The 21,177-nt window shown below is 35.6% G+C and overlaps 1 protein-coding gene across 1 annotated transcript in view; it reads right to left on the bottom strand.

Annotated features, from left to right (window-relative positions):
• The window catches only part of LOC112961605 (serine/threonine-protein kinase 3-like), a 52,638-nt gene extending 32,515 nt beyond the window's left edge, over window positions 1-20,123 (bottom strand). Inside the window, exons 1-3 of the mRNA XM_026056942.1 lie at window positions 20,097-20,123; window positions 18,176-18,340; window positions 17,578-17,745 (exon numbers count right to left, since the gene is read on the bottom strand). Of these exons, the coding sequence (XP_025912727.1) occupies window positions 17,578-17,745; window positions 18,176-18,340; window positions 20,097-20,123 (360 nt within the window). The remainder of the gene's footprint in view (window positions 1-17,577; window positions 17,746-18,175; window positions 18,341-20,096) is intronic.
• Between the last annotated feature and the right edge of the window lie 1,054 nt (window positions 20,124-21,177).

The following is a 21,177-nucleotide window of genomic DNA, read 5'->3' as shown; positions in this document are numbered from 1 at the left end:
AATTCTGTTCCAGATGAAATACTTGGAATCCAATTAATGTTCGAAATGCATAAATAAAAACAACAAGCAAATAAAAAACATTTTCTATGGGCTAGTTTAGCATTCCTGAGGCACCCATTATTAGTAAGGAAACTGGCAGAGCACCAGTTTAGTATCAGGCAGAGATTTAAGTTAATTATAACTGTTAGGCACAAACATGCGTTAAAGAGCTACAGAGACAAACAGTTCATACATACAAGACACCATGTGAGTTATTAAACAAATAATGCCTTCCCAGTGTCAAACAAATGGGCACTTTTCTGTTCACCTCAAAATATCCAGCTGTAATGGGGCACTTCATACAGTTGTCCGTAAATATATCACAAAGCTAACTACAAAAAAAATCATTACTTTCTTTCCCTCCACTTAATGGGGGTTGGATTCCATGTGCTTGGAACTAGTTTGTAACCACAGGAAAGAAATGACGAAGAATACAACTGCTCACTTTTCTCTGAAAATCCTGAGGCTCCTGAGCAAGTCTTGGAAACTCACTGACCTTCCACTGTGGAAGATTTATACAGGTTTCCCTACCAAGGCTGTCCATATCAGAGCTGAAGCTGAATCCTAAGGTACAGGCACACAAGCAGGTTGCAGCAGTTCCGAAAGGGCGAGTTCTTGCAGTGCACCTGTTACAGCACACTAACTACTCGCATGCACGCTCTGACCTCGCACTGTTGGGTTTTTGCTTAGGAAGTCAGCATGCAGAGACAACAAAATTCAGGTGAAACATTATAAACTACTGAAAAAACTGAAAGCAGAGGTTCCCAGTGAAGAGATCACCATGACTAGATTCTCATCTTCACTCAAGTTCTTAACACATTTCAACTGAAAAATTATTAAAAGATAAAAAGAAAATTAGAGTCTCTTCCCATAGTATGCAAAGTTCATATATATGAAGACCAAAGACATCTCTATGGTATGGGTATCATTCAGACAAATTCTCCCCCTATTTTCATAAGTATTGAGAAAGAGAAACTGTGTGAAACAGATCCACAAACCTGCAAGGACACCTGGCAGAGCTTCCAGTTCTCTGGCTTTACTGCTTCTCTCCTGCCTGCTGGAGAGCTTTTACCTTTCCCTTTGTGCAAGCACAGTACTAGGAACTAGAGAAGAGGTGAAAGAGAAGAAAATCCATGTATCTGGAACCTGTGGAAGTCAGGGAAACGGCCAAGAGTTCTGAGCAGATCTTGCCTGACCTTAATGACAGAGATAAGCATCAAAGTCTGTCCTTAACTTCTGGTGTGGGACCATCCAAGTTTCAGTCCAACATTATTCTGGTTCAAACAGGGCCAATTAATCCCCTCCACTTCCAGAATGCATCCTATGCTTATCAAAGGACACTTGTTTTTAAAGAGCCATTGTCTAAGTGTCAAAAATACTTATTAAAAAAAAAATTAGAGTGTATATTTTGAATTTTCTATAACAATCTCCTTCATTTACTAGTGAATATGCAACTGATTCCCTTGATTAAATTATAAATACACTTAATGCTAAATTCAAGAAGTGACTACAAACATAAAACTTATCTTACAATTCTCCAGAGTTTCCATGAAGAACAGTGTCATAAAAGACATGGACTACCTTGGCTGCCTCTTAGCATTAAATTTCTCTGACATTTGGACTTAATAACATCTCATACATAATAAATGACTCTCCAAAGGAAGGAAAAGCCATCTTTGGTTGACTATTATTTGAATGATTATTTGAACCCCGTAATCACACAATTTTTTCAAGTTCTTATCATATTACCAATATTTTATCAGAAACAGATGTTGGCAGCACAACTGAGTCAGAATTGTTGAACAACTTTTCTTTCACTTTCATAACAAATTAGGCAATGCTTAGTTGATGCATCTGAAAAAAGTTACAGAATCACAAGCCCTAAGGCAAAGGACTGGGTGTCATAATTTAAACCATCATCAACTGAAATGCAAAGGCATAAGAAACATAACATACTACTTCATAGAACAAACTTCTCTTGCAGATGATAATCTTTATTTGTTAATAAACTGTTAAGTCTCAATAGCAAACAGAAGCTACCATTTAAATATCAAGAACCAACAGGATACTTAAACTTAATATTAAATTCTCTGAATGTAATAAATAAGCATTGAAACAAGAATACATAATTACATACAAAAAGACACCTGTAATGTACTATTAAGCATAGAAAGAAAAAACAATAAGAACACAGAAAAATAAATAACAATAGTCAGAAGGAAATTCATTTAATATTCTGTGAACATAAAAAACGTTTTAAAATAAATCTGCTTTCCACCTAGAAGCCAAAGCCCACAAAACCATAACAGCAGCTGAAGACAAGAGAGTTCTTGTTACTGCTCTAGCTGTTGTGTTTTACAAAACAAGGAGTTGACATAAGAAGCCAACTGAAAGACCAGTTTGAAATAAGCAGTAAAATAATTCAGAATTGGGAGATGAAAAGAAGAGAACCGTTTGTAATCCATTTCTGCTAATATAAAGATGGAATTGACAGAAGCAATCCTGAAGAAAAGCACTACTAGGTATTTCAATTCTTTCTGAGAAGCATCCTCAAATACATAGAGTTCTCCTACTTACCAATAAAATAAAAAAATTCAATGAAAAATGCAGGGAAACATGTATATTATCAAGATGCATCTTTGTCATTTTAACACCAAATTTCTTAGATGCAGCTTACATCAGAGTTACTTTTGATAGATGCTTAAAATTTCACAGCTAAGAGCATTGCCTGCTTGCTTATCCTCATTTCCCACAGGGAATATGCAGTATGCGTTAAGATCTTATTTCTTTTCAAGTGAAATTTATTTATTTATTAATTAGTCTCGAGTTAGACGTGCAAAAAGAATAGCTGTTCTAAAGCTGATTTTGTTTTAAGATACAAGCCAACAAGCTTTAATGTCAGTATCGAAAACCTGGATTTTAAAAAGAGACTTGACAGAAGAATAGATAACATGAAGGCCAGACTGCCCACAGGAGACACCATGGAGAAATCATAAAAGTTGTTGAGAGAAAGTTTGATGCCCACCAGCATGGGCATGTTGGAGGAATAAGCGAAAGAAGATACCAGTAAATCCTAAATGTAACATGAAAACAAGAAAGCCAGTGAAGGGATAATGTTGAAGTCACCTCACTTTGCAGGACTACTACAGCAATTGAGCCTAATAAACAAATTTCTAATTTAAATACAAAGGAAGATATTTTCAGTGAAGTGTCTTTGGCTTCAGACTTGCTCTGTCTTGCTCGGCCACTGGTCACCTAGTTTAGAACCTTAATACACTCTTCGAGGCCATTTAAAAAAAAAAAGTAATCATCAAAGGAAACCAGAAAAGCTGGAGACTTTGTCAGTCATTCAAATTCTAGAGTGCAAATTAGCTTATTTCATATAACATACACTAAGAGAGCCTTTTGAGCAAAGTAATGTTATAAAAGGCTTAAAAAAAAGTTACGATGTAATTGCCACAGTTGCCAGTCTCCTTTATTCACCTTATGTTTTCTGACAAGCGTTATAATCATGATCATAACACATTTAACTCATGACATTCAGTGTAGGTCTTTTTCTTCACCTGACAGCAAAGGTTAATTTTATGGTAAATAAAAGAGCTCCCCTGAAGTCTGAAAGACAACTGAGCCAACTGTGTTGTATTTTCTGCATATACATAAGTAATCAATGTAACATACTAATTAAACTATTAAGCAACAGTTGAAAATTAATGCATTCAGAAACTACAGCTGAAAGACACATATGGTCAATAACGGCTTAGGAAAATGATTGTTATACCCAACTGACTTCATCCATTTTAGAATACTAAAAGGGTTGAGGACAAAGGTAAAATACTCAAGGGTCAAGGATACCTCTACAAAAAGCCAGCTAATGAGTCTAAGTGGCCCAAAAAAGCCAAATATGGTATATCAAAATCTATGCTTGTAACGATTGTCAAAGCTATAAAGTCAGAAATATAAAGTCCTAATGATTTTTTTTGTTACAATTAATACCACAGTTTGAACACTATTATTGAGAAATGTAATTTTGTCCTTGTTCTGTAGTTATGTTAAAAGCTTAGTATTTACAAAGGAAGAGGTGATAAAGAAAAGGAACCAAAAAGGAAGGAGGTAAGACAGTGTTTTCCTAAAAGCTTTTCTTATATATTTGTATGTAACCTAATGTTAGTGTTAATAACCCCTAGAGGCACCAAATACTGATTCCTTTTTTTTTTGCCCCCAAATATGAGGAATTTGATTTGTACAATACCATTTGCTGAACACTGAGCAAACCTAAAAGGGACCCAAATAGGCTTCTCTAAATCAACTGCCAGCCACAGATGTAAAAATAATAATCACAGGGATCAATTAATCTACCAACAAAACAAACACTTTCAAAGAGACATTAATCAGAAACAGATACAGTTTTGATGTTAATGGGATGCCTGTAATCGCATCATGTTTTAAAGAAACACACACAGCCAATATAGGACCAAGCTAAGACGAAAGGGCAACAGCCTGCCTTGACCAACTCTTCCATAAATGCAGGTCGATGGATGAATGTCCAAAAGTGGCCTAGTGAGCGAATAGCTTTTGTAAAGAAAGTGAAAAATGTGTTATGTAATTTAAACGTCATGTGTGATTCAGAAATAAGGGGGGGGGGAAGAGGGGTTAAATTTAAGATTACAGGAGGTAATCTCCTCCCAAATTCTTTGATGGGGCAAGGAACACTAGAAGCCTTTGGTCAAAATCATCATTGCGTCTCAAAAGAGAGTCAGAGTGCTTCTTTCCAAAGTTATGCAGTTTTTCCACCCAACTCTTTCAATACTGTAAATACAAACAAGCAATCTTTCCCTTCTTTGGAACTCAATACTAGTGAGAGCTTACTTTGGTATAAAGAAAACATTTAGTAGGCACACAGTTGTTTAGGTATCTCTGGCTATATATATTTTTTAAATCTGTACATCTAGAAATGTTTCAAGACAGACAAAAAGACAGACAGGCTGGCTTCTTGGGAGCAGTTTCTCTGCAAATCCTCTATCTGYAGATCTTTATGTTCACATATACCAATGTAAATTTCTTCAGAAAGTCTATTTTTAACCGATACCACATCAGTGATCCAGTTTACAACGGTCTTCCACAAACAGTTGTGTCAGCACAGCTAACATCAATAATTATGCTGATGTAACAGCTTCTTGCTGCTGAAAAGGGAGATCACTCTCCCCATCACATTCCTACTCTTCTGGTACTTTTCTGACTGTCTGTGGTAGACCAATTCAACATGTTGATCTGGCAGAAAATTACCTCCACCTCAAAAAAAAATTAAAAAAAAAATCTATCAAATCAGAAAGTTGGATCAGCTTAGCAACAGCACCAGACAAGTTTGTCAGGTCAGACAAGCACAAGAGATCATAAAACACCAGATGGAGAAATCCTGACAGTCCTTGATCTGCCCCCTTGCAGGGCAGCAAGTCATTCACTCAGTCCAGCTGTACAGTCTGACACCATCCTGCAAGGGCACAAAACATCAGTTCTGGGGCAGAAAAGAAAACAAGAAGTTCAGTTGGCTTAGCCTTCAACCCAACACATCATGCAACTCTACCCTTGCTTCTTTGACGTTTAAAAACCCAGTTTCCAGACTAATTCATGTTAGTTTATACCACATTGTCCACTGCCTTACATGGCTTCTTCCTCTCTCAGTATTTATCCGCTCACATGCCTAAAGAGTACAATCATCTCTCTGTCAAGCTTTTATTTTGTCAAACTAATAAGCCAAGCTCTTTCAGTCTCTTTGCTTTGATCTTCTAGGATTCRGTCCTCCTTCTCTGAACTTTTTCCAGTAGTAAAACACCTTTCATGGTGACCAGAACTGCATACACTGTCTCATCAGTTTCTAGTATAATGGTATTCAGACATCCCTAGCTCTACTGCAAACATTCCCCTACATTCCCAAGATTGCGTTTTTCTTAGTCATCACTGTAGAAGACCAAACCTGGTCTTCCTGTGACCTGCCCGATTCTTAAAATTGACTGATTATCTCCTACCAGGAGTAGTCTAGTGCATATTTTTAATTTCCCTTTCCTCTCCAACCCACAAGACGATCTAGTTCTTCGTGTATGATATCCTTATCCTCCTCAAAATTTATAGTATCATTTGTCACCAAAACATTTGATCAACAGATTTTCACTTCATTTCCAGAATGGTAAATATAAGAGTTAAATAATTACAATACTGATCCTTGATGAAGTACAGTAGTACCTTCCCCAAACTCACCCATTTTTATAACCCCGTTTTCTAGTTCTTAAGACACATTCGTGATGCTATTTTTACCAGCTGGAGTAAAACATTTCAGGTAGCACCAGATTGTGTTTCCTTTACCAAGCAATACATTAAAATAAATAAGTAAATTAATTAATTAATTAATCAATTAATAGGCATTATTCGCAAGCAACAACCTCATTTTTAAACAGAACTGCTGAGCTGATTAAGTTTTACACTTTAAAGTTGGAAAGAAAAAAAAAAAGGCAGGGAAGGTGATTAAAGTCTGTGATTATTTTCTCAATGATTTTTCTAAAAACTTGGGGGGGAGCTTCTTTACTTGGGAAGTATTTTAAATTTCTCTGCACACAGTTCAAATTTTGAACATTTCTGTCTTCAGTTTAACAAAACATAGTTTGACTTTAAGTTTTCAGAAGAACTCTGGATGATAAAATTTGTAACTGAAGGTATGACTGTGCTGCTTTGGAATAGCCAGAATGGATGAACAGTGAAGCTGTGGTAACGTGGACCTTCTGTGTTCACTGAGTAGGTTTGTCCAAGTCCATTGGCCAGTTTTCCCACACTACTTTTTTTTTTCTTTTTTAACCACATAATCATTGCTATCGTTATGCATGCCAGATAATGTAGATCTAGCATAGACATATTTGTCAATATTACAATCACATTTTTGCTGTATAGCCATATTATGGACATGTCAACCCAGTTAATTTTTTAGAAAGACATGGCTTCAGACAACACTAAAACAGATTTAGGAATCCTAGTGCTAGATCAAAAATATTGTAACTGAATACACTCTCTACCAGTAAGTTCATTAAAAAAAGAAATTTAATAGGTTAAACTTTATATCAGCTAACTTTATGCTGACTCAGATGCTCATCTACCATCAACTGGCATAAAGTCAAGAAACCAGAAGCAGAACCACTGTAGGGTATGCTCTAGCCAATTAAGAGAATTGCACGTCTGAACCCGTACTCAGTCTACGTAGCATGAATGAATCCAGTACCTAGGCTGAACTACAGGCTGAAACAGCAGGTATTTTTACCTCAAGAGAGGTAACGTGTAAGTGAACTCTGAAGCCAGGTGTAATACTTTGGATACACCTGCACGTTAATGCAGTGTACTGCCTCTGAGCTGGAGCTGACTCACGCACTGCTCTCCAAGAGCACTGGTATCTGAGCTCCCACCCACTTTTCAACACCCCGACAGACAGACATGCCCTTTGGCTTTTAGCCTATCCCACTGTTCATCCAGAGATATGACAATAAAACCTTTCTTTAGCGCTATCAGCTTATTGTAGTAGTTCCAGTCTAGCAAGAACCTTCTAGCTAGATCATACTCAAAACAGTCTCACACCAAGAAACTGCGACTGCATCCAGGTGGTCCCAAATAGTTTTGCTCCAGCATTACTATGCATTCACACTAGAGTCTATGGATATCTGACGACTTTCATCAATGGAAGAAAGATCAAGTTTTAAGAAACTGTGTACCGATTTCTCTACAAGATTCAATTACATCTGACTATTGAACTAAACAGCATGTGTTAAATTTTAAAGAGGGGCTTTAAGGAAATTGCACAAACTATGACAATGTGTTAGAGCTCTGTTTGACTATTTAGCCAGTAAAATAAAAAGCTGAAATGAAATAGCCAGGCTGGTTTCATGCTTCTCTAAAACCAGGGTGGTCTACGGGCAATTTTTGATATCACTGGTGTTGCTGCGGAAACAAAATGAAAACAGGTGCCATCAAATTCTAATTAAAGATGTAGTTTTACTTTAAACCACCTTAAAACAAAGTTTCCATAAACTTTTTAACTGATACTGCTACAAATTTGACAATACTTTATAACAAGAAAAGGATTATAAGTTGTCTTTAGACCATCAAGTTTTAACTGAAACAAATTTAGACTGATTGGCAACCCTTCCTTTTAAATAAATTTCTTACATTAAATATGCATCATCCTCTTTAAAAATGACTTGGTATACATTTTAAGGCAATATAATACCAAGACAGAAAGTGGGTATATACAATCTTAATAGGCTTTCTCAATTCCAAATTTTACCCTCCTTTCAATCTAAGCAATTTTTAAGATTTTCTACAAAGTAAATAACCAATATAAACTTAAACATAAAAAAGTCTTACAGTGAGTAGCGATAGAAGCTTAATATTTTCCTCCTAATCCGATTGCCATTTTCTCCTACATGACTTCTCTAAGCAAAACCCATTTAAATACACTTTTGCTTTTTTAAAGTATCATAATGTGTTAAGAATTTGGCACTATATTAGTCAGGTCTCCTTAAAGCACTTCCCCCGAATCAATTAGCTATATTGATATAAAATATGTTGAAATTCAAGAAAAAAGAATGAATATACAGTTTACTTAAAAGGAAAAACACTGATTCAAACTTCCAAGAACCTTTTAAAATTATTTACTGGGTTCTTTTTTGGCTTAACAAGACACTAGTCACGTACAAAAATCCAAATAGTTCTACTTAATTAAAAGCAAAATACAAATTCCCTCTTCAATAAAGCTAGCTGCCAGACCTCTGAAAAAAATTAACCTTGTATATTTTGTGTTAATCTTGGAGCTTGAAGGTTAATAGAATAAAAAGAAATAGAAGCATCCAGAGTAAATATATATATCTACTCACTTAAAGTTTTGAACTCTGTGGCAAATTTTACAATATCCTGCAGGTTATTAGAAATTTTAGTACAATGGGTTCTCATAAGACTCTGCACTTACTATTTTCCCAAACCCATAGTGCAAGTTAAATATAAATTGAGTAAATTCAGCATACAACAACATGCACTAATGATAGAAAGTTTTTTTCAAATAAGAGTATCTATGAAGTTAAATAATAAAGAACTTTTTTGCTGCATTCACATTATGATTCTAGTTTTAATGGATCTTGTTTCACTAATGGTTGCTCATTTCAAACAAAACTTAGATCTTCAAGCTGCAGGATAGTTTTGCTTTTGCTTTGCACTTTGATCTGTATTTACAGTAACATCACAAATCACAAATGAGCAAATGTGCAATGATTTAAACTTTTGGATTAGGGTTTTTTTTGTTTGCCTTTCTTTTTTTTAAGCATTTCTCCAGAGAGAAGGTAGCCAGTTCAGTAGTAGAGAATAATATTAACCCCTACAATGCTACATTTGTTGAATAGTTCCCTGCTTTAACCACAATGACAGTTTTATCAAATAACCTCTAACAATGCTTACAAACGTAGGGTTTGATGCAAGGTACACTGAGACCATCAAGAATCTTTCCATCACCCTCGTGGCTTTACTCAGCCTCCATTTACTGTTCCAATGACTTTGAAAAATCACGTTGCCAAGTCAATCATTTGCCTATTAAAGTATCGTGCAAATAAATTGGTAGTATCATGGTGCAGGACTTTTTTCAGATTAGCACTTGTAAGAATGTGAATCATACACAAAAGATACACAGCATTACATGAAACTAACCAACATCAAATTTCCTTTACAGTTATTTTAGTTAAGGTTTCAAGTTAACTCACTTGTGTGTAATTATGAAATTACTGTACTGATTCTCTGCATACTTTGAAAGTGATTAATCAAAGTCAGAGAAAACCAACCATCAATTGAAGTATGTTTCAAATTTCCTATTCAGGGTAAGTCTAAAAAGATGAACTAATTTAATTTTAATTAAATCCTCATTTAGAAGCATGAAATAAATGTTTTCTATTTAATTCAAATTAAATTCAAGTTTTAGTCCAAATATCAAATATTGTCTGCTTCTGCTACTTTATTACACATGCCAGATTAACCTTTCCTGTTTACGCACACATGTAGACAGACTTGATATCATAAAAAAATTAAAGAATTCATACTTCTAATAGTGGGAAAAAGTACATATTATGGTATCCTATTCTAAATTAAAATAATTCAAGTGGTGCAAAGGGGTGAAAGTGCATTCTTCAAACCATGGTGAAGCATTTATGCTAGATTATATAACCACAAATATTTTTAATTTTACTTTATTTATATTGCAAGTGTCCACTATGCAAACTTTCAAGACATCACTTCAGGGAAAAACAAGCTAGAGAGATGCATGGAGGAGAAGGAAAAAAAAGTAGTAGATAAAAGCAGCAATTCATATATATAATCAAGTTGTCTTCCTATATCAGATTGGAGATTTAAAAAAGCTTTAATAAGGACAGAAATAGGGCCTTGTCATCCTCTGATCTAGTCACCATAATTACCTCCGTTACACACACATTATGAAAATATAAGATTATCAACGTTAATGTCGTATCACTCTGTGCTGGTTAGAAAAGAAACTATGAAAGAATGTGAACCTTTATAACGCATTGATTTCCTCGTTAGTGAGCTCTTCTTCCAGGTTTTACATAGCTTCCCCTGTCTTACCTCAGTAAGATCTTTTGGACTGCTAAAGCTGAACTCAACCCATCTCTCTTTACTGTAATCCTCATCTTTTACTTTCTTCCTTTACTTACATCCATCTCTTTTATGTCAGTTTTCCTCTATGAAGAGCCACATGCTCATAAGGTAGTATCTAACTTAAAAGAAACTAGATTATCAGGCCCAATCTACACCCCTTTGTGAATACATATGGAAGCACAATTGAACTACTACACGCCTCTACTCTTTTATGTGGTTTGCACTCTCAGAGTCCCATGAACTGCAAATCTGTCAATCTTTTCTGTGGGAAGAAGGGAGTACTGGCTCTGATAAAGCAACATGGCAGAACCTCTTCAAAAAGCCCTTGGAGGATTGGGGTGGGGGGGAAATCTTTCTCATCTGCAAAGTTTTGCCAGAGGACAAATGGTATTTTCTCCTACTTTGCTTTTATAACAGTATCCCAAAACCTCTCCTTTCCATGTGAAATGGGGTGATGCTAAGCATACTATCCCTTTGCATAGCAAGCAAAGGGAAAACTAGATTCTGCCATGTTAGCATATCACCCTCAAGGAGGCTCAATATACATAACTGAATGTGGTACTGTCAATGAACTACCTTGCTATTTAAGAAAATAAGTAAAATATCACAAGCTTATTTCATATATTTTGAAACCTAACACCCCTAAAGTTGTTTTCAATGCTTGAGAACGATTTATGTACTATTTCTTTTACTCTGCTTATCGTTTGGAAAAAATAGCCATAGAAAACTTCATTAAAACTCTATGCTAGATATGCTGAAAAGTGAGAAGAAATTATATTTCTATATTACCAAGAAATCAGACTGTAAGCTAGGGGTATTTGCCTGTGTTGACCTCCTCACTAGAATCACGTTAGAATACTCCCAGCTGTCTCCTCCTCTGCTTCCAGCCAGTGCAAGAGCTGGTCAACGAGCAAACAAATAATGAAATCCTTTTGAAACTCTCTTCCTCCATGAGTCCTGTGGGCATTAAATACGCCAAAAGAATTACATTCAAAAGCGTACTGTGTCTGTAGCTATGCCTAGCAATAGGAGCTAAGGAGGAAAGCACCTGAATCCCCCTCAGACCACCTACAGACACAGGTGAACGTCAAGCACAGTTTAACTCAAACCATGATAAATCTTTATTTTAAGTTTGGAGATCTACATACATCTCAAAATAAAATTTCCTCCTGTTAAGTAACATCTAACTGCCCATAGAAATCTTGCTTCTAACACGCCTAAAGAATGCTGACAAACTCCACCACCACTTCCACCTCTCATCACGACTGCAGCAAGCACCACCTGATATCTTACCGCATGGAAAGAGCGGTTCTTCTCCAGATCACTAGACCTAACACCTAGATATTAAGGTTCTGGCAAAATCTATAGAGATCTCATGTAAATAAGCACATCAGGTATTTGATCACAAAAACTGGATATGCCAGATGTGTAAATTCAAATGTACACAACTTCTTGTTGTAATCTGCCTCTCCCATTTACGATCTCTCCATTCCAGAAGCTTCCATGAGAGAAGCATGAAACAGGGTAGTAGGAACAGGACTGCACCTCAGCATTAACTTCTCACACCAGGAGCAGCTTTCTAAAACAGAAACTAGTAAGTCCTTCAAGTAAGGAGGTCTGCTCACATACCGTATACATAGATCTTTGTTCAAGGTTTTAAATATAGTTTACACTATCTATATTTTCAAATTCTAGTCTACTGCCTCAATCATATCCTGTCACAGCCATAGCTCCCCACTATAAAAGTGCATTATACAGGGGATCACCATTTATTATTTAAGAATTTAGAAAGAATATAGCATTGTGCAAGACAGCGCACATTTAATTCCTGTCCTGAGAAATTCAATTTTTGAAGAAAGACAAGATACAAAGGAAGATCCAGAGGAAGTAGTAAATTTTTTCCCCTTCAACTGTATTTATTAGTGCAACCCTGCCATTGAAAGAAATGGATGTGTTAGGGTCTCGCAGGCTCTTTCGAGAACTACTTAAAGTATTAAGAGTGTTTTAAAATGGTTACATATTTTAAGTCACTTAAAAGCACATAAAATATTTAATTGTAAGGGAACCATCACAGCACAGAACTCACAACAGAAATGTTGAAGGATTATTATCCCTGAGTAATCCTACTCAGTGAGTCCTACCACAACTCACTGCCATTCTTCCACAAGATTTTTGAAGAGACAGTAAAATAATAAACAGCAATGTATAATCAAAAATCTGTATTTAAAGTCTCTTTAAATATTAGCTCACCCTGTCTAGAAACAGTAGGCAGGATCAAGTCACAGATTAACGAAAAGTGTCTCATAGAAAATTCTCAATGAAAAGGACTTGAAGAAGTTAATTCTAATTCTAAAGATAAGTGAAAACATTAAAGTAAGAAACCTTTATGATATTCTTCTATAGAACTGCTCTAAATCAAAAGCAATAATGCTGAGATAAGATTGATCAAATCACAAAGAAAATAGAAACTGATGAGGCAATTCCATCTGTTGGAGAGAAGAAACGTAACAGATTCCTCTGTTAGAATTGACTATATAGAAAGACAGCTGACATTGCCAAGAGTGGATTTTTCCTCTGTCCTTCACTCTAGGCATAGAAGACAGAGGAAATCATTTTCTCAGCAAATAAAAAACAGCTCTCAATCATGCAGTGATGCCCAGCATGACACCTTCCTTGGTTCTTGAAAGTTTACATAGCGATAATTCTCACTTCAATTGCCAGTTTCATATGTAACATACTGAGAATCAAAAACTGGAAAAATGGTAGATTGTTATAAGATTTATGAAAAAACACAGGGTTATTACAAACAGATTAGTCCAGGGTGGAAATGACACAGGCTAGACAGGAGGCATGGGTAATCTGGGTAAGTGCCATGGAAAAATAAATATCATGATTGGACCTAAGGCAAATGGAAGCATTTCGAATTGGCTTCCTCCAATTCACTGTAGAACATATGATGCCCACATGTCCATTTCCAACAAACTTCACCATAAAAAACAAAGGCCAATACTGTGAAGTGTTGAAAAACACATCCACCACCAGCTTCTTCCGTACCACAGCTACATGAATTATTGCAGCTGCCTGAAAAGCATGAAAGAAAAGAATTTTTTGTTTTGTTTTGGAAGAAAACTACCAGCATTTATCTGAAGCACTCCACACTGTCAGTAAGAGCTGACCTTGCAAAGAAGAGCAAGTGTTTATAAAAGCCAGGTTGCAGTTTTACCATTGGTCTACATGATCACAGCTATGCACAGATCCAAACTGTGGCTACGTGCGCAACTCCATTCTGCCCACTTCCGTAGGCAAGCTCCCTGCCCCTGCACCTCCTCTTCCACAATTCTAGCAGGTTTTTGTCACGTTGACTTTTCAGAAGATCAGCTCCTTTATTCAGCTCCTTGTGAGGCCACAAAAACATTAGCATTCGCTTAACAGAAAGGTCAGGAACTCACAGCTGGGATAGGCTGTTTCTATAATCAGCTGCCCACATTTAAATTGGCTTAAATTGATCTTGAAAAATCACAGCCTCACAGCAGCAAGTGATCATGACATTGGCTGAATACAAGAAAATCTGTGGTAAGGGTGGTCCTAGAAAAAGGATCTCAAAATGAGCCATTCTTAAAGTTTATGATTAGCTTTATGGTAGAGTGTTGTTAATCTACTTGTTAACAAAGCCAAATTTCAGAAGTTGGTAAACTATGAATAAGTATAAACTTCATAGCTTAGAAGAGCTGTTTTTGGATGAAGATCCTTTACATGAGGAATTTGAGATGATGGCTTGATTAGAACAACTGAAAGATATTTCAAGGGCAAGTTATTAGTTGCAATTAAAGAAAAAGCAAAATCAGAACTACTATGGCAAAATAGTGCCAATCTTTGTGCTTCCATTACAAAAGAGGAGGAATGGGGAAACAAAAAGAAATACTAGAGATAAATATCGCCTGAAGAGGAGAAACTGAGCAAAGTAGCTAATAATTTGAGTTAAATTAAGACAGTAGTAGGACATAAATACCTTAGCAAAACAGGACAGCGTATATGCTGCAATCAACAGGGGACACAGGAGCATAGCTGTTAAAACATTTCACTATCGTTCCAGAACAGGAGTTTGAATCTTGCTCTGGAATCAGACTGAAGCCCTCTTTAATTAGCTTAGCTGTAAACTGACAACTGCTCATCCTAGCAGAGGAATCCAAGGCAAATGCACACACCATTAGCCATACTAACCCCTGGCTGCTGAACCAGCTACTGCAACAGGCATGTTTTTAGCCATGTTGGATGGGTTAAAACATCTAGGTTTAAGTGATCTTTTACTTAACAGGAAACTTGTTGCTATTTCTAGTAGCTGTATCACCATGTTTTACAGCAACCTTGAGGATGCCTGCATTCCCCCCCCACACACACACTTTAAAACTACTTGAAAGTATTTCTGCTTTGAGGAAAACATATCAGAGAAAATAAAGAGATTTCACCTTCCAGCATTAGCAAAGTATATCATTATCATAACATTACTGAAAGTATAAAAGAACTCTGACGTCAAACATGAGGCATTCCATAATTCTTGCATGAATTAAGTATTAGACTATTGGGCTGGCAGATGATCTTGACATTTGAGCTTTAAACCAAGTATGACAACTGCAGGTTATATTGGATTCGGACCTGCAGCAAAAACAAGTGAAATATCATTGATGATACTTATGCAGTCATATATACTAGATGAGGAATACGTAAACAAGAAAAGTGCTATAAACTGCCAAAATTCCATTTTGCACCCCCACTTCTCACCCTTCCTCAACTGAAACTAGTACAATTCTTTGGAGTAGCTGGAGTGTGGTTAAGGAGAGGAAGCTACGCTTGTTTGCATGGAATCTGCTATTTCCTCTCTGCCAAAACACTTGTTTAAAGAAGTCATGTAATATTTCTATTAAATTGTAAATGCAGTTGACAAGGAAATGGCCTGCTGGCAGTACATTACCTTTGCGGCAGTGCCAACCAGCCTACAGCAAAATAGCGCACATGATAATTTCAACATGCATTCCCAAGTAACAAAATTGTACTTTACATAAATACCACAGAACTCCAGCAACATCTAGAAAAAAAATCAATGAAAATTTGCCCAAGCTTTCATGCTTGCCTATATCAATTCTATGTCATAACTAAAACAAAGTAGGAAAGCATCTACATATGTCCAAAAGTCCTGTGAAGTTATATCGTATAACACTGGAAAAACTATTGCAACTTAAATCTGTGTATTTCTTGTTAACCACTGTAACAACTCACTAATAAAAATTAAGAAAAACTGAAGGTATCAAATATACAAAAGAGTACTAACTGCATAGAAGTCCTTAAAGACCATAACGTAATTTATTAACAAGAACACGTGTTCTATGCAACCCAGAATTGTTTTAATTTGGCCTTTGATAGCATTCATTTGATTACAAGAATTAAATAGATTCACAAGCTTTCAAATTCAAACAGTGACCTTTGGTTTATAAGCAGCTATTGTCATGCTTATAAAATCCTCTCTGGTAACGTAGCCCTTACCTTTCATCAGCTAGTACAACTACACACAATTATGTTAAAATGAATCCAGACATAATGAAGACAATTAATTTAAGGGTACAACTAAAAAAATCCAGCATGATCACACTAATCTGTAATCAATATGGTTCTTAAAAAGAATTTTAAAATATTAATTCATCTTAAGTTAAATTCCCCACTAAAAACAAGCTTGAGAGATGATTATCTTGTTCTTCTCAACTTCAGATGAAGTATTTTCAGTTTGGACATTGATTTTAAAATAGCTAATTCCCAGAGAAGAGAAAAAAAAGTGCAGGACAAATACATTTTGTTTCCAAAATGATGTAATGTTTCAAATTACAAAATAGTCACTAGCTTTAATTGTACTGCACACTAAAAAAAACTTCAGAAAATGTCCCTTCTCTAATGAAAGTTCACGCAAACCAAAAACAAGAACCCAACAGCACGAAAAACACCTGAATTTACATTTGTGCTACCTTAAGTAATCATGTATCTACAGTACCTTCTCTCTCAATAGCAGTGACTGCCCTATATTAAGATCCTGGTATCCTAGACATCAACAGAAGAAAACTGAATAGATAATCCAGTGTGCGTGCCATTCTTATAACAAAGCACACAGATGGAAAAAAAATTACTTTAACTATATACAAAATGTCTTGTTCATACTAAATGGACTTTAGATGTATACAATCCTAGAACTGAGTATTTATTGATACTAAACCAGTATAGCTATTGTATAGTTCATTTCAAAAAAACAAAATCATGACCAACAGCAACAAGTTATCCCTACATAAACATTTTTTCCATAAACTTCTCAAAGTAATTTCTTTATAACACCCACCTCTCATAAAACTACTAATTTTATTTATATTTTATTTTGCAAACAGTAAACTAATTCAGTAACAGATGTTAAAAGTCAGTAATACATAAAAACTGCTCAAGGTTATTTATATTAGCAGTGCTCACATAGGACAATTCTGAATTCTTCTCTTGCCCACCTTTACTTCAAAACTGCCTTTCAAAGGAGGATGGCTTCTTGGTGATGCAACTCTGGAAATGCAGGTACAGCCTGACACAGGCTCTACACGTTGCCTTCAAGTCAATTAAGCACATATTGCCTTAGTTTTCTCTCTCATGTAGAGACAAGAACACTTCAAAACCTTACAGACACATGTCAAAACACAGGCAAACTACAGTAAATAGGAAGTGAGACAGCAAATAAAAAATATATTAAAACTTTGTCCTTAGATGTCCAGTTCTGAGATTATAGGATTAGTGTTTTTATACAACAAACAAGAACCCCCTCCCATCCACACTTACCCTCATTGGATGAATATCGGCATATGGAGGCTTTCCTTCAGCCATTTCTATTGAAGTGATACCAAGGGACCAGATGTCTGCCACACAGTTATAGCCAATCTCTTGTATTACCTCCGGAGCCATCCAAAATGGAGTTCCTATAACAGTATTACGTTTTGCCATTGTATCCTGCAATTACATTATTTGTGCAGTTAAAACAGGAATGCTTATTTTCACAGACTCCTTTGACATTAATTCTATATTTAAATGTTAAATTAGCCACCCAAAGGTCAAACTGTAATGACTTCCTGCTATGATCAAACTGATTCAGCCTGTCAGCCTACTGAGGCCAAACAGGTGACAATCACTAACTCTCAAATAAAACTTTAAAGCAGGATCATCCAGCACTTTACGTAAAACAGATTATAATAATAAGCAATTGAGAACTAAATAGCCTTTCAATACATGAAATACTCATCATGACAAAAAATGTCAGCTCTACCACCAATTCTAGTCACTTCTCAGACACAAAATTCAAGGGAGAAGAAAAAAGAGAAAAGGAAAAGACATGGTTAGGAGCATTAAAGCATTTTTAAATGATCTTTCCACATATACTTACTGTTAACTGGCCAGCAACACCGAAATCAGCTAATTTTGCGTGCCCCTCAGTGTTAAGAAGGATGTTTCCAGCCTTTATATCTCTGTGTATTTTTCTCATAAAGTGCAAATATTCAAGTCCTTTAAGAGTAGATTTAAGAATAGTTGCAATTTCATCTTCTGTTAGCTGCAAGAACACATAAAATCACTTTTATTTTCAGGTATATGCATACACAATGTGTATTATTTAAACTATCTAAGACATGATCAGGTAAGCATTACATAACAACTCTTATAAATAATACACACAAAAAAGTACATATAGACAGGAATACGCCCAAAAGCACTTACAATTCAAATCTCTGATCTAGCAACTTGATCCACAGGGCTAGATGCCTATGCACACCTCTAGAGTCCAATTAAAGTAAATGAGCTGCAAAACTAGAGAAGGGACTGACTGAGGCAGATCAGAAGGTGCAATAGGCAATATTCTCTTGCCTGTCAGTCAAAAATTATTACCCTTCAGACACTGACGTCTTCCATAAAAACTGCTGCACAGTTTCAACAATACACAATTAACATTTATCACTAAAATGATAAATATTAATTGTCAAGTTATGCATTATCTTTGTCAAAACAGCTAGTCACCACTGGACTAGATAGCACACACCAGAATACTTCCCTAGGAAAAAAGATAACCCTTTCTCTATGCTAGAAGGTCAGAGCCATTCCTCAAGCATTCAGGCCCTTAAGTTAAGCATTTGCACAACAAACTAGCAGAGTCCTACATTTGGAAAGAGATGAAAGGAATGCCGCGTTTTCTTAATTCGCAAACTCCCACATATGAAAGGCCTGCTGAGTCTACAATTAGTATTATCAAGAATCTGCTTTTGCCCATTAGCATTTCCTAATTGCATCACTTAGTTTCTCATTGCTGGCAATTCACAAATCAGAAAGGATGCATTAGGAGCTTGCTGGCAAAAACGAAGAACAACAGAACAGAGGGCAGGGAATTATGGTATACAGAAAACAGTCAAAAAGTCATTTACCACAAAGCTTGCTAAAAATATATTCATCAAGGACATTTTGCTATTTACTATCTGTAGAAAGACAAAGCACACGCAGAAATATAGTCATAAAACTCCCAACAATTACCAACTAGTTAACAGGCTTCAGTAAAATTTTGTAAAGCAAGTTATTATTTTTAAGATTTTAATTTTATACAGAATACAAGTAAATGCTAATTTTTGAAGATAAATATTTCTCATTCTGCCTGTGCTCCATACTGATGCAAAGCTGTAGAACTATACCTATACAGATGCGTCCTATGACCTTCCCAAAAATCCTACTCAGCCCTGAAAAAGGAAAACGAAGGTATCAGGGTACGATTACGCTGGAAGGTGCCAATAACCATTATCACCTGTTCCTTTGATCTGTAGACAATCACAGAAAGGACTCGGATTCGATGCCAACAGAGCTATGGGCTCTTTCTTCCACCACCCTCTCTTGTTGCTGACTGACGCAAGAACACTCCCTGACCTTTGGGATTCTTTTCAAGTTATCTGCCTCTTTCTGCAATTGCTACATGACATCCTCATAGGAAAACACAACCATATCGAATGTATGGCTTTTCAATTTCAGATACAAATACCGTATGCTTTAAAGCGTCTTCCAAGAATCTTAATTACTCTGCTGTTCATGCAAAGGTTTCCTGTTAGCTCTTGAGCTACATTATAATATATTATGTTACTATTGCACTGTAAGGTTACATAACTGAACTAACAGGAATCCTAACACAGCTGGCCCTGAATATATTTGATAAGTAAGATACTCTACATTTTAATAAGCACAACTACCACTACGTGAAAATAATAAAACATGTGACTTTCAAAGTAGCTACAGCCTGTTAGTATCTTCTGTTCTCTAGAAAACATGAAGCTTACCTGTCCATAAGTATCACCTATAACCATGCTGAATTTTAAACAAGTTTATGTTCCTTAATAACAACCTGGCCTTCAGTTACCTCTGAGAATTAACATAAAAGGAATTCAAGTTCTAAAGAGCCTAAATTCTGAAGTCAATAATACATTTTGCATAGTTATACCCAGCATTTTTTCATATTGTTACATTTGTTATTTATTTTTCAGTCAGGATGAACAGAAAGATAATCTCATAATTAGTCAGAGTGGCAAGAAGAGGCACAATAAAATTGAATAGAAACTGAAAAACAAAATTTAAAAATTGAAGAGTAAGCTAAAAACTGTCAACAGGGAAATCTATTAAACTCTGAAAAAACATCACAAAAGAAACATTAAGAACTCCTCTGCTTGATTTTATTTTTTAGGCAGACCAAACAAACTTCAGTTTTAAAAGTAAAAAGAAAAAAAATTGACTATTAAAAACCTACTATAAATAAAGAGGTAGTGTAAACTAGGTAGCCTAAAATACCTCTCTCATTTATTCCATTAATACATTATAGAATTCATACAGCATCACAAATAATGCAATAAGCTGCAAGTATCAACTGCCAACAAACTGACAGGCACTTCATTACCAAAGAAAATGCAACATAGTACAAAAAAATTGAGATATGCATATTTTCATTTATCTGCTTCAGAACTACATGGACTACTGAATAAATTATCAGCTAGCACAATTATCTTAATCACTTTAGATGAACATAATAGGAACATGTACACTTCCTTAATAAGTGCTCACGGAGAAATGGTGAGAATAAATCTTTAGCACATGCCATACCCCAGAAAAACACTCAGATTTTGACCAAGATTCTAGAATAAAATAAAAACACAATTCATCCCATGTGATGCAAGTTTTCAAAGAAATACACAGAAACTATTCATGCAATTGAATTATTGCTCAGTTAAAATACATTTATTTTTAATATAAGAACTAAGCAAGTGAACCTGACAGTCTTAGAAATGCAAGAATCTATAAAATGAAAGAGGAACACTCAAATTAGGCTGCAACACTGGGTTCCAGTTTTTCCTTTCTCTACTTTCACAA

This window comes from Apteryx rowi, unplaced genomic scaffold (genome assembly GCF_003343035.1).
Source record: "Apteryx rowi isolate R43461 unplaced genomic scaffold, aptRow1 scaffold_1347, whole genome shotgun sequence".
Lineage (NCBI taxonomy): Eukaryota > Metazoa > Chordata > Aves > Apterygiformes > Apterygidae > Apteryx > Apteryx rowi.
This window is presented reverse-complemented; position numbering and strand designations above follow the sequence as displayed.